We start from the raw sequence: 12,274 nt of genomic DNA, 5'->3' as shown, positions 1-12,274 counted from the left end.
TCGATGTCAAAATAAAGAGACATAATTCAGCTTTCGCAGGTCTGATTTTATTTGATTAGTACGTCCATACGGCCTAACCCAGGGAGCTAGCATGCCATCATATATTTCTAAGACAATGTCTCAATGACTTTCTAATCAAATGACCTGTACATCAGTGCTTATAGCATGAGAGGTTTTGGAGAGAGGTCATTTCTGTCTCTTTATCTACAGTAACTGTGGTCTCAAAGTAATGATCCACTACCATGATTGATGACTTGTCTTATGTGTTTTTATTCATGCAGAGATTGAAACATCAATCGAACCCGGAATCTGATCACTCTTTCTTTTTTTCTCAAATCAATTTAGTTTTTCTTTGCATATGCAAACCTTTACTGAACTTTTGAGCGGATAAATCTGTACGATATAATGCAAATTCCTTAACATACGCATGCAACGTTGCAATATCTGACCTAATAGATGAATTACATTCAAACCTTTATAAGGGGGATCCAAGTCAGTCATCTGTGCCCTCTCAGTTCAGGGATATATTTATCAGAATAGAAAAAATCCCATGGCCACAGTGTTGTGAAAGTCTAGAGTCAGCCATGAAAGGAAGACATATTAAGAGTTAACGATGGAGAGCTTGATCCTGAGAACCATAAAGGGCTCCTTTGAGGTGTATTGAGCTTTCTAAAGCCTCAAGCTTCATTTCGCTGCCCCATTGTCCAGAGTGTCTGTGTCACACACCTCCTCTATGTCCTGTAGGCTGGAGGCATCCGTATCATCCCCACCGCTACTCTCACTGTTCTTGAAGGCGAGGCCACCCATGAAGGGGTACACGCCCAGACTCTGTGCGTAGAGGTCTCTGATGTTATGGTAAGGGAGCTCCAGGTCATGTCTCTCGGACGCCTTTTGACTCAGACACAGGCCCTCCTCAATGGCTTTGTTCCTCTGGTAGTACTTGGAAAACTTGTTAAAGATTATGGTGATCGGCAAGGCAACCACCAGCAAGCCGCAGAGGATGCACAGGGTGGCCACTAGCTTCCCCAGCAACGTAACCGGGCAGGTGTCACCATAGCCCACGGTGGTCATGGTGATGGTGGCCCACCACCAGCCCATGGGTATGGTGCCCAGCTCAGTGTCCTCCTCCTCTTTCTCTGCTGAGTAGATGAGCACGGAGAAGATGGAGATGCCCACAGATAAGAAGAGGAGAAGCAAGCCCACCTCGTGGTAGCTATGGCGGACAGTAGCGCCAAGCGCACGCAGACCCACCGAATGGCGGGCCAATTTTAGGATCCTGAAGACGCGCATCAGCCGGAGGACCTGCACCACCTTGCCCACGTTCTCAAGGTTCTCGTTCTCCTCGCTGTTCTCATCATCCACCGTCTCAAAGGCCAGCGTGATATAGAAGGGCAGGATGGAGGCCACGTCGATGATGTTCAGGGTGTTGCTGAGGAACTTCCTTGGGGAGGGGGCTACGATCAATCGGATGATGAACTCGGCCGAGAAGCAGACGATGCAGACCACCTCCAGGATGGCCAGTACGGGGTCCTCGATGTGTCTCTCGTTCTCGTCCAAGATCTGAAACTCGGGCATGCTATGGACGCACATGGCCACGATGGAGGTGAGCACAACGCTCAGCGAGGCCACAGCGATGATCTTGGATGAGAGCGAATGACCGGGGTCCTCTAGCCTAATCCACACGTAGCTCCGCACCTCGGCACACCATGCCCCCTTGAACTTCTCAAGGTCCTTGTCCATGGCTGAGAGCTCTTCGAAGGACGAGTCCAAGCTGGGCGGCTGCACGTCGTCACTTTGGACGTCCCAGTCGCGGTCCTCAATGTACTCCTTGCGCTCCTGGAACCAGTTGCTGCAGCAATCCCCTAAGTGAAGCTCCTGGATGCCCCAGTACTCAATCTCCTGGCTGAAGGAGAAGACGCATACCTCCTCCATGATGTGGATGCGGCCTGTGCGGTAGAAGTTGATCACGCTGATGAAGATGTGGGGATTGCGGTCAAAGTAGTACTCGCGCTCGGTGGCACTGTAGTCGTCGCATAGCTCCAGGATGGCGTCCTCACTCCGGCAGTGCAGCAGGCGGCCCAGGCGTGTGTGGGGGAAGCGGAGCAGCGTCTCCTCTGCCACCTCGTGCCGGACACCTCCCACGTTGAGGTATACCTGGTCTTCCTCATTTCCGCATCGGTGGAGGACTTGCCCATATCCCATGTTGGTGATGATGAGCCATAGGCCACATGGGCAAGGAGGGGGAAGTGCTGGTGGGAAATGTAGTTTGGGATGATCAGCCTCCGGTGGCTAGCGGTGAGGTTAAGGCTCAAGGGTCCATCTATGAGGAGGAGAAACATTCCAATTATCAATAGTCATTCTACCACCCATTTTAAGTTTAAGGAATAGGGTTGTTCCATGTGATATCAATGACTTTCTGACTGCACCCCTTTTGATTTGAACAAAACCTTCCATACATGTTTTCCCATGGTATAAGTGGTCAGAAAGTGACTTTTAGGGCCTGAATGCCATAACCTTTAGGAGATGAAGGTGCTCATATTTCACACTGCACCCTACCATTAGACATCCATGTCTTCATCACTGAAAAGGATAAACGGATGAGTTTGATATCATTTGAAAGCCTACAAACAGGGTTGTCAAACAATTAGATAATTTCTTGAATTAAAAAAACAAACATTTTTATAATAATGTCTTTAACCTTTAACATCAATTATCAAAAAGCTTCATCAGAGGTGTTTGTACCCACCATCAGTTGAGACACAGCGTGTTCTTGAATAGGTGTCATGTTTTGGCTGATAAATGTACTAGTGTCAATAAAATGTACATTTCTACTTTAAAATGGTACCACAAAGATGGTTGTAGGTCCACACATCAGATTATGTTGACTTGAGTGGGAATATCCATAGTCTTCAATGAAACTGTCAATTTTGAAACATTTACATTCAAATTGACATTTGACAGCGGGTGGATATCTTTCTGGTAGTAATTAGAAGTTCAAATTTCAATTAAATGTCAATGGTGTACCATCTAAATTGCATTGGTCTGAAGGGATAACTCCATTCTATGAATTCTGTTTCTCTGATTGAAATAACACCCTCCGTGTCTTCACGAACATGCTGTCTCAGCCAACACAAACACCTCAGATGATGTACAATAGGGTCTAACATACTTTTGGTCATGTAGTGTATGTTGACACCTGCTCGTCGAACATCTCGCTCCAAAATCATGGGCATTAATATGGAGTTGGTTCCCCCTTTGCTGCTATAACAGCTTCCACTCTTCTGGGAAGGCTTTCCACTAGATGTTGGAACATTGCTGTGCGGATTTGCTTCCATTCAGCCACAAGAGCATTAGTGAGATTGGGCACTGATCTTGGGCGATTAGGCCTGGTTCGGAGTCGACGTTCAAATTAATCCCAAAGGTGTTTCATGGAGTTGAGGTCTGGGCTTTGTGTAGGCATGGCCCGAACAATGAAAAACAGCCCCATACCATTATTCCTCCCCCACCAAACGTTACAGTTGGGACTAGAGGGTCTCGGAGGGTTGAGGGGAAGCTCTAGGGAACTGTTGGGGGATCTTGGATGATTGGTGGCCTAGCTGTTGGGAGCTTGGGCCGGTGGCCAATAGGTTGCTGGTCCGGCTCCCCGATTTGACTTGGTGGGAGATCTGTTTGATGTGCCCCTGGGTGGGGCACTTGACCCTGGTTGCTCCTGTGGGTTACTCTGGATGGGAGTGTCTGCTAGATGACTGAATGTAATGTAAATGTTGAGCGGTTTCACAGCAGGTAGATTGAATATTAAAACATACAATCAAATCAAATAAAAATTAAATATTTCCGTTCACTGGCCTAGCCCAAACCATGAAAAACAGCCCCAGACCATTATTCCTCCTCCACCAAACTTTACAGTTGTCAATATGTATTGGGGTAGGTAGCATTCTCCTGCTATCTGCCAAAACCCAGATTTGTCCGTTGGACTGCCAGATGGTGAAGCGTGATTCAGAGAAGGGGTTTCCACTGCTCCAGAGTCCAATACACCACTCCAGCCGACGATTGGCATCGTGAATGGTGATCTTAGGCTTGTGTGTGGCTGCCCGGCCATGGAAACCAGTTTCATTAAGCTCCAGACGAGCTGTTCTTGTGTTTAGAACTCGGTAGTGAGTGTTGCAACAGAGACCATTTTTACGTGTTACGTGCTTCACCACTTGGCGGTCCCGTTCTGTGAGCTTGTGTGGCCTACCACTTCGCGGCTGAACCGTTGTTGCTCCTAGACGTTTCCACTTCACAATAATAGCACTTACAGTTGACCGTGGCAGCTCTAGCAGGGCAGAAATCTGACTAACTGATTTGTTGGACAGGTGGCATCCTATGATAGTGCCACTTTGAAAGTCACTGAGCTAGCTCTTCAGTAAAGGCCATTCTACCGCTAATGTTTGCAAATGGAGATTGCATGGCTGTGTGCTCGATTTTATACACCTGTCAGCAACGGGTGTGACTGAAATAGTCAAATACACTATTTTGAAGGGGTGTCCAAATGCTTTTGTATATATAGCATATGTGAAAAATCTGAGTTTACACTTTTTTTTGCATAAATGTTTATTACAAAACATTTTCAGTCAATTATAAAATAGTTTGACAACCCTGTTGGTAAGCTTTCAAAAGATATCAAACTAAACCGTTTATAATTTCCAGTAATGAAAACGTGGATGTCTCATGGTAGTGTGGGGTATGCAAGAACTTCGAGCACCTCATCTTGTTTTGGTGTTCAAGTCCAAAAAGTTAATTTATGACCACTTCTCCCATGGGCAAACATGTTTGGAAGGATTTGTTCAAATCAAAAAGGGTACAGTCAGAAAGTGACTGAATTCATATAGAATGAGTCAATTGCTGTATAAACGTATCTGTCCTCTTGAATCAGCCTGGTGTCATAGACTAGACATAGTACATGTAAATCCAGGACACTGAAATAGTATGATATGTTACGTTTGGTATGGTTAGACGTAGACGTATAACACATCTAGTAACCCAAAGGTTGCATGTTTCAATCTCATCACGGACAACTTTAGCTGCTAATTAGGTCATTAGAAACTTATAAACTACTTACTACATTTGAACTATTTAACATGTTAGCTAACCCCTTTCCCTAACCTTAACTATTTTAGCTAATCCATCCCCTAACCCTAATCCCTTTAACCTAACTCCTAAATTTAACCCGTACCCCTGCCTAGCTAACGTTAGCCACCAAAGCTAGAATTCGTAACATATACGTTTTTGAAAATTGGTAACCTATTGTACGTTTTGCTAATTCATAACATATAATATGAATTGTAATTTTAAACATATACGAAATGAGTTATGGACAGCCACAAATGAATACATACCATACGTGACATAACATATCATACTAAATGGTGTGGTTCGGATTGATGTACTGAATAATACGAAATGCTCTGAGACCAGGTTGCTTGAATAGCATTCCTAGGACACATTTGACTGCTTTTAAAACCAATAATATATTACACCATGAGAAGTTTCTGCCCTGAGCCCACCAATGTTTATATCAACATGCAATGGCTAGCATCAATGGGAAGAATATAAGAATAGAGTGCGTGTGTGGTGTGTTGATAGTACTGAATCACCGTTCGATGCCTATCACTTCCTCAACTCAAGCAGGCTAAAGTACTAGATTATCACCAAGGGAATCGAATTACAGGCCCTCAGCACCAGAGAAATAGGATTTGACAACAGGATGAAATGGGATTTAACATCGAGCAATTATTTGAAAAATATATCTTGTTTTTTTGCGGACAAAACTATTTCGACAAGTGTTATTATGGACCCCTTCATCCGACACCGGGCCGCTAAAGGACTATTTTGGTTAGACTTGAATGGCGACTAACTTTTATGTAAAATTAAACCTGATAGGCTACAATTGTTTTATTTAGCATATACTTGTTTTTCTCTTTTACATTTGCCTATATACTGTCTCAAATACCAATTAGACACAATGTAGGCAATCAATTCTATTATATTCTATATTAGGCAAGCATGTTCAAACAAATCGACATGGGCTCCCCGATAAGTTCAACATGATAATAATACATAAAGCATACCTGCTCCTGTGCACTTTCTTTCCATTAAAATAACTTTCCGAGTACTGATTATCCGATTATTCTCATCTCCAAATAAATAGTAGTCCCATGCTTCAGAAGGAAGTATCCCTAAACCGAAACGTTGTTGGTGCTCGGAGCGCGCCCGCAATAATGATCGGACGGGGAGTGTAAGCAGGCTGAATCACGCAGTCCGCTACTCCGACAAGAACGCACCAATAAAAACGGCGCGAGGATTTTGTGGTCCAAAGCCAAGCAATGGTTTCCTTCAATCTCCGAGAGGGGAGGTGCATCGGATTTGGTGGAGATTTTAGCCTTATGATTAAGTGTACAAATGTATTTTTAATGCCTCGTTTTTTATTTCAGTAAAACAAATCTGTAAATATTTGACCTACATCGTTGAATTTTCCGTTTTCACCTTTAAACCCGCATAGTGATTGTCTGGCCCACCATTGATGGGCAGATAATCAATTAGGAGTGTCACCTGTTGTGCTGCTATATAAGTATGAGTGTGAGGTACAGGAACTATAGGATATACCTTTGGTCAAATATAGGTCACAGCTATAGCATGGTTCTGAGACAAATGAAACGGCTGTTCTACAATGGGTCATTTTCTTGGATCTGGGTTAGTAGCGGGCCTAGAAGATCCCTATGCAACCTACACATTGGACTTGTCTTCATTTTCGATTTAATCATTTTTCAAATGCCTTACAGGTGGTTTTGCCTATTGATGGTAGCTGGGAGCATACAAGCACAGACACATTCTACAAGTAAGATTACCGTATATTCAGGCACTAAATGTTTGACAACATTTGGACTCCCATTTCCAGATGACCTCAACCCTGAATGCCTGGGGAACATTATTTGTTTGATTGTGGATCCCCTTTACAGGAGGTTTGAAGTTGACGTTATTGTCTTCAGTTTGACTCTTTGAATCTCTTTCATAATTCATGCATTGTAATTGTACATGTATTTGCAAACTTATGCTTACACCCTCGCCAACCCTTCCAGATGACCCGAAAGTCATAAACCTGATGCCCAGCCTGGCTACTCTGTGTGGAATGAGCGTGAAAATGGACCCGATGGGCAATGTCATGTTTGCTTCTGTTCTCCTCTGAGCGAGTACTCTGTCAGTGTTGCCAACTTAGCGACTTTGTTGCTATATTTAGTGAGCATTCAGACCTGTCTAGCGAAACATTTTCCCCCCAAAATAGACTAGTGACAGATCTAGCAGTGTTATTGGAGACTGACGTGAAAGCACTTAAGGTTCTTACTCTTCTCAATGAGCAGCGGGCGCTGCCGTGGGCCCCACCCCGTCCCAAAGCACTTCAGGCGGCCCAGTCCTCGCACAACAGTCCCTCCCAGCTGCAGTCAAAGCAGGAGATGTTCACCCCTCCGTGTCCAGACTGCAAATGAATCGTGCATGCGGGAAGCCGCCGCTGGCTGATCTCGCCCTGGCTTACATTCAAGGCAGGATGTAAAATGTTCTTTGTCTAAAATAAAATCGCTGCACAAAAATAAATCACTGCATTTGACTCACACAGCCTCAGTCACTTACTCACCTTGTCCACTGTGTGCCTCTCTGTGACATAAGCTAAACATCTAGCTGGCTAGCTCATGTCTCAGTCTAAACTGTACGCTCAAAAATACAGAAAGCAGTGAGAATCAAACCCTGAATTCAAAGGCTGGTTGACGCAGTTTATTGAAGATGCTACACGGGCACACTGCCTGTATTGTAAGGTTGATTTCTACACTTAACTTAGTGATGTAAAAAAACATGACAACTCAAACATACTCAAAAGACAAAGCCTTAAAATGGTTCCAGCCAAAACAAGCTGCCATTTATGGTTAAAAAGGCCACCATGGCATTAGCTATCGCTGAACACTGTACCATGCTGGCATGTGATCACATTGGAGAAGCATGTAGAGCTGCTTTCTCAGACTCCACTGCTGCTACCCACTTCAAAATGCACAGGACAAAGTGCACCAACATGATTAATGGTGTTCTAGCACCATACTTTCTGAAAAAGTTGGACGCAGATGTGGGTGACCAGTGTTTCAGCCTTGATGAGTCCACGAATGTAAGTGTTAAGTACCTGAGGGTTGTGATAAGGTACTTTAGTGACACCAAGCAGACAATTGTATCAACATTTCTGGGGCTTGTTGAGTTGGAGGGAGGAGATGCCAAATCCATAGCCCGTGCTGTTGTGGCTTTTCTCGAAGTGATGTCTCCTGGGGATAGGGACTGACAATGCCTCTTATGACAGAGATTAACAATTGGGTCCATAAAGAGCTGAAGGATAAGTATGGCCTCATATCTGATTCTTATTCGCTGTGTGTGCCACTCTGCAGCTTGCTGTAAGTCATGCTTCCAATGACACCATCCCTTGTAGTGTGGAGTACTTGGTACGAGAGACTTAACTGGTTTTCAGTGTCTCCAAAGCGCAGGGAGACCTACAAGGCCATATATGAAACCAACTGTGGGGAGAAACCTGTACAGATATCCAAGGTGTGTGTCACACATTGGCTCTCCATTGAACCCGCGGTTTTATGCATTTTGGACCAGTGGGAGGAGCTTAGGCTGCATTTCGCAGTCACCAAGTCCAGTGAACACTGCTACATGGCTGAGGTTTTATACTCCATGTACAGTGATCCTCAAAACATATTGTATCTGACTCTTTTGAAGGTAGTGCTAGGTGAGGTACAGTTGGCCATCAAGGCTTTTGAGGGAGAGCAAGTAGATCCTCTTAAGCTACTTGACAGCTTGGTTAGCCTGATCAAGTCTGTGAGCAGCAGGGTGCTGAATCCACTGGCAAATGTTGATGTACTCAAAGGGCCAATAGATGGATACATCAGTCCCAAACCATACCTTGGTTACCTTTTTGAGTCAAAGGCAGCTGAGCTCCAACTTGCGCCTGAGGATGAAAACAATGTCCGAAAGCGGTGTGTAGCCTTCACCATCTCCCTCACTAATGAGTTGAGGGTGAGACTGCCAGACAACATCGAAGCATTGCAGTATATGTCAGTTTTCAATGCGGAGGAAACTCTAAAGCACAATAAGAGCCCTGGAGAAATAGAAGAAATAGCCAAGCTCCTTGGCTACTCCCTTGCAGAGATAGACAAGATTGTCCAGCAATGATGTGCCATCCATCTTAGTAAATGGAATGAGACAAAAAACACACTGGGCTTCTGGGGTGAGATTTGGAAGTTCAGGGATGCAGCTGATATCAACCCGTTTCAAGAACTTGCCATGGCTGCTGTGTCTGTGTTGTCCTTACTACACTCGAATGCTGAAGTTGAGAGAGTATTCAGCCAGATGAGTGTGGTAAAATGCAAACTTAGAAATCGGATGTCCTTGCAGACCCATAACTCCATCCTGTACATTCGATATGGACTGAAGCTGTCTGGTGAGACTTGCTATGAGCACCAGCTACCTGATAATGTTTTGCAGCTTTTTGGCACATCAGCTGCTTACTCATTTAAGTCAGCTCCCTCAGTTGCTGAACCTGCCATAGAGAGAGAGCCTTGACCAAAATGACGATGACCCACTCTTTCTGTGAGCCAGCACAGCCTGTGTGTGTGGAGGGGCCCTAATTCACCTGAATTAGGGCCAGACTAGTTACCATAATTTTCTCACATTGCCATTGACAGTTTTTTCTATGGTCTCTTTTTGGTCCATTTGGATTGTATACATTTTTTTTTTTTTTAATGTTATGGTTAAAAATGTTAATGTTTTATTGTGACTTGTTGTAGGCTCCTAAGTGGACCATAAGGTTGAAAACCAAACCAAATTAAGAAAAAAAAAAAAAAAACTAAGTAACTCCACCAGAGTCTCTCTTTTGGGTCACTTTTGCCGGTCCCAAGCCTAGATAAAGGAGGAGGGTTGGAATTGTGACAAAAAAAAACACAAATCGACAGAAGAAAGTTCTTTGTAGTTCTAAACATATTTAGGGTGTTTTTTACTCACTTTTTTTGTCTCTCCCACCACGTTATTCCTCTCTCCCACAGCGTCCATCACAATTACATGCACATGGACAATTATGCAAATTAGGTGGTCATTTAGCGACTTCTAGGACAGCCAATAGCTGCTTTCCTTACTGAGGAGTTGGCAACACTGCTCCGTGTACAGAGTAGGCAAAACCTGTAGCTACACCCTATGGGCTTCCCGAGAGATTCTGTGTGACCGCACCTACACGGAGGTAAGTGAGCAGAGCATGCCCCAATGGACTACTGGGGGCCAATGTTACGCCAAAGGCCTTACATGTTCTGTTTTAAAGACATATGCGTTGGAAGCCAAATACTCAATCTACATGTGACTCGGTTATTATTGCAGTATGGTTCTAGAGACATACATCCCACTACTTTCATATCGCATCAATAATTGCCAATGCAAAATACACACTTGCTGTACACTTAACAGTTGCAGCGGGCAGTATTTTTCAGTAACATGTTTGTGGCGTCAATGTTGTGTACACAGATGTTAGGAGACGCAGATGACTAATTAGCACAGATGACTGTCTTGTCTGTTTTCTGTAACAAGGCGGTGTGTGAGCCTTAACCCTACAATGGTATGTAGTAATCAAACCATGTTTTTTGATATAAGATATTCCTTATGTTTCTGAAACCGTACTGCAGCGACTAGTGTTAACCTTTTTAGAGCAATGTTAACACTAGTCGCTAAACAACTCACCTGGCTAGAAGATGTTATCGTCAATAGGCGCTTAAGGTAGTTGACGGCTGACTGGGCTAGCCCCTATGGAGAACTGTCGCGCTTGTCCTAAATGCCTGTAGGAATGATCTGTCTAGCTCTACAATTCTCCACTTTAGTTTATTCTGCAACAAAGCAGAGATCTTTGCTTTTTCTCAACTGTTTTTGATTTCACTCACCACCTCAAAAGGCTTACAGAATATAGTCAGAGGAACATTGGCTCTTCATTGCGTTTTTAGGAGAGCAGACTCAAATTGACAAGACTATTAAGAAATTACCGTAATTTCCAGACTATAAACCACTACTTTATTCCCACGCTTTGAACCTCGCGGTTTATACAATGACGAGGCTAATTTATGGATTTTTCCAGCTTTCACAATATTCATGCCGCCAAAAAACTGAGCACCGTCACATAATGTGACGTAAATCGAGCGCGCTCAAACTTCCCATCATTCTGATTACGGTAGTAATTTTGTCACCCTCATCATGGCAAAGACACGGAGAAATGCATATGATGCAGCTTTCAAGTTGAAGGCGATCGATCTGGCTGTTGGAAAAGGAAATAGAGCTGCTGCATGGGAGTTTGGCCTTAATGAGTCGATGATAAGACGTTGGAAACAGCAGCATGAGGAACTGACTCAGTGCAAAAAGACAACAAAAGCTTTCAGAGGGAAGAAAAGCAGATGGCCCAAAGTATTTGCAGCCACTCGACATCAGTGTAAATCGTGCATTTAAGGTGGCGCTCCTTGTTCAGTGGGAGGCTTGGATGACAAGTGAGGAGAAATCTTTCACTAAAACGGGCCGCAGGCGAAGAGCATCTTATGGTCAAGTCTGCCAGTGGGTCCTGACAGCGTGGAGCATTGTCAAAAAAGTCACTATCATCAACGGGTTTCGAAAGGCTGGACTGCTGCGTGTTGAAGGGGGCAGCATGAGCTCAGCGGGGTATTTGCCTCCGGATGAAAGTGACGAGAGCGACAATGAAAACGATCCAACATCGGATGAAGCAATTCTGAGGCTATTCAACTCCGACACCGAAGGAGAAGACTTCACTGGTTTCAGTGCACAGGAGGAGGAAGATAGTGACCAATGACTTTCTTGGTAGGCTACTGTTTTAATTTTTGTTACAAGCCGTGTTTCGTTTAAAGGCTGTGTAAAGTTAATTTGTTTCAATGTACCGGTAGGCACCTGCGGCTTATAGACATGTGCGGCTTATTTATGTACAAAATACATTTTTTTTTAAATAATTCAGTGGGTGCGGTTTATATTCAGGTGCGCTTTATAGTCCAGCAATTACGGTAGTTTCCTATTTCCTATTGTATGGGAAGGAGAATATATTGCCATATACTCTATGGGGAGTTATGGCCTTTCTCCCCTAGGTGTAGGTCAGGAGTATTCCAGTATTCCAAACCGTCCTTGAGCTTAAGGCAAGGAGCGGCAACCTCAGAGGTGCTGAGGTAGC

The 12,274-nt window shown here is 44.2% G+C and overlaps 1 protein-coding gene across 3 annotated transcripts; it reads right to left on the bottom strand.

Moving 5' to 3' along the window:
• Positions 1-25: 25 nt before the first annotated feature.
• LOC115107564 (potassium voltage-gated channel subfamily S member 3-like) lies at positions 26-11,122 on the bottom strand. 3 transcript variants are annotated; one of them, XM_029630981.2, is made up of 2 exons: positions 10,798-11,122; positions 26-2,320 (listed from the first exon to the last, which is right to left on the bottom strand). In XM_029630981.2, exon 2 carries the CDS (start codon positions 2,200-2,202, stop codon positions 685-687), a length of 1,518 nt encoding a protein of 505 aa, XP_029486841.1. In that variant the 5' UTR covers positions 2,203-2,320; positions 10,798-11,122; the 3' UTR covers positions 26-684. The 3 variants fall into 3 exon arrangements, with proteins under 3 accessions (XP_029486841.1, XP_029486840.1, XP_029486839.1); XM_029630980.2 differs by lacking the exon at positions 10,798-11,122 and adding an exon at positions 10,075-10,193; XM_029630979.2 differs by lacking the exon at positions 10,798-11,122 and adding an exon at positions 6,111-6,286.
• Between the last annotated feature and the right edge of the window lie 1,152 nt (positions 11,123-12,274).

This window comes from Oncorhynchus nerka, linkage group LG24 (genome assembly GCF_034236695.1).
Source record: "Oncorhynchus nerka isolate Pitt River linkage group LG24, Oner_Uvic_2.0, whole genome shotgun sequence".
Classification (NCBI taxonomy): domain Eukaryota; kingdom Metazoa; phylum Chordata; class Actinopteri; order Salmoniformes; family Salmonidae; genus Oncorhynchus; species Oncorhynchus nerka.
Note: the sequence above shows the minus strand (reverse complement) of the source record. Positions and strands in the feature narration are given on the sequence as shown.

Bases quoted from the DNA above. Each gene is read 5' to 3' on its own strand.
- LOC115107564 (XM_029630981.2), bottom strand. From the start codon at position 2,202: ATGGGATATGGGCAAGTCCTCCACCGATGCGGAAATGAGGAAGACCAG.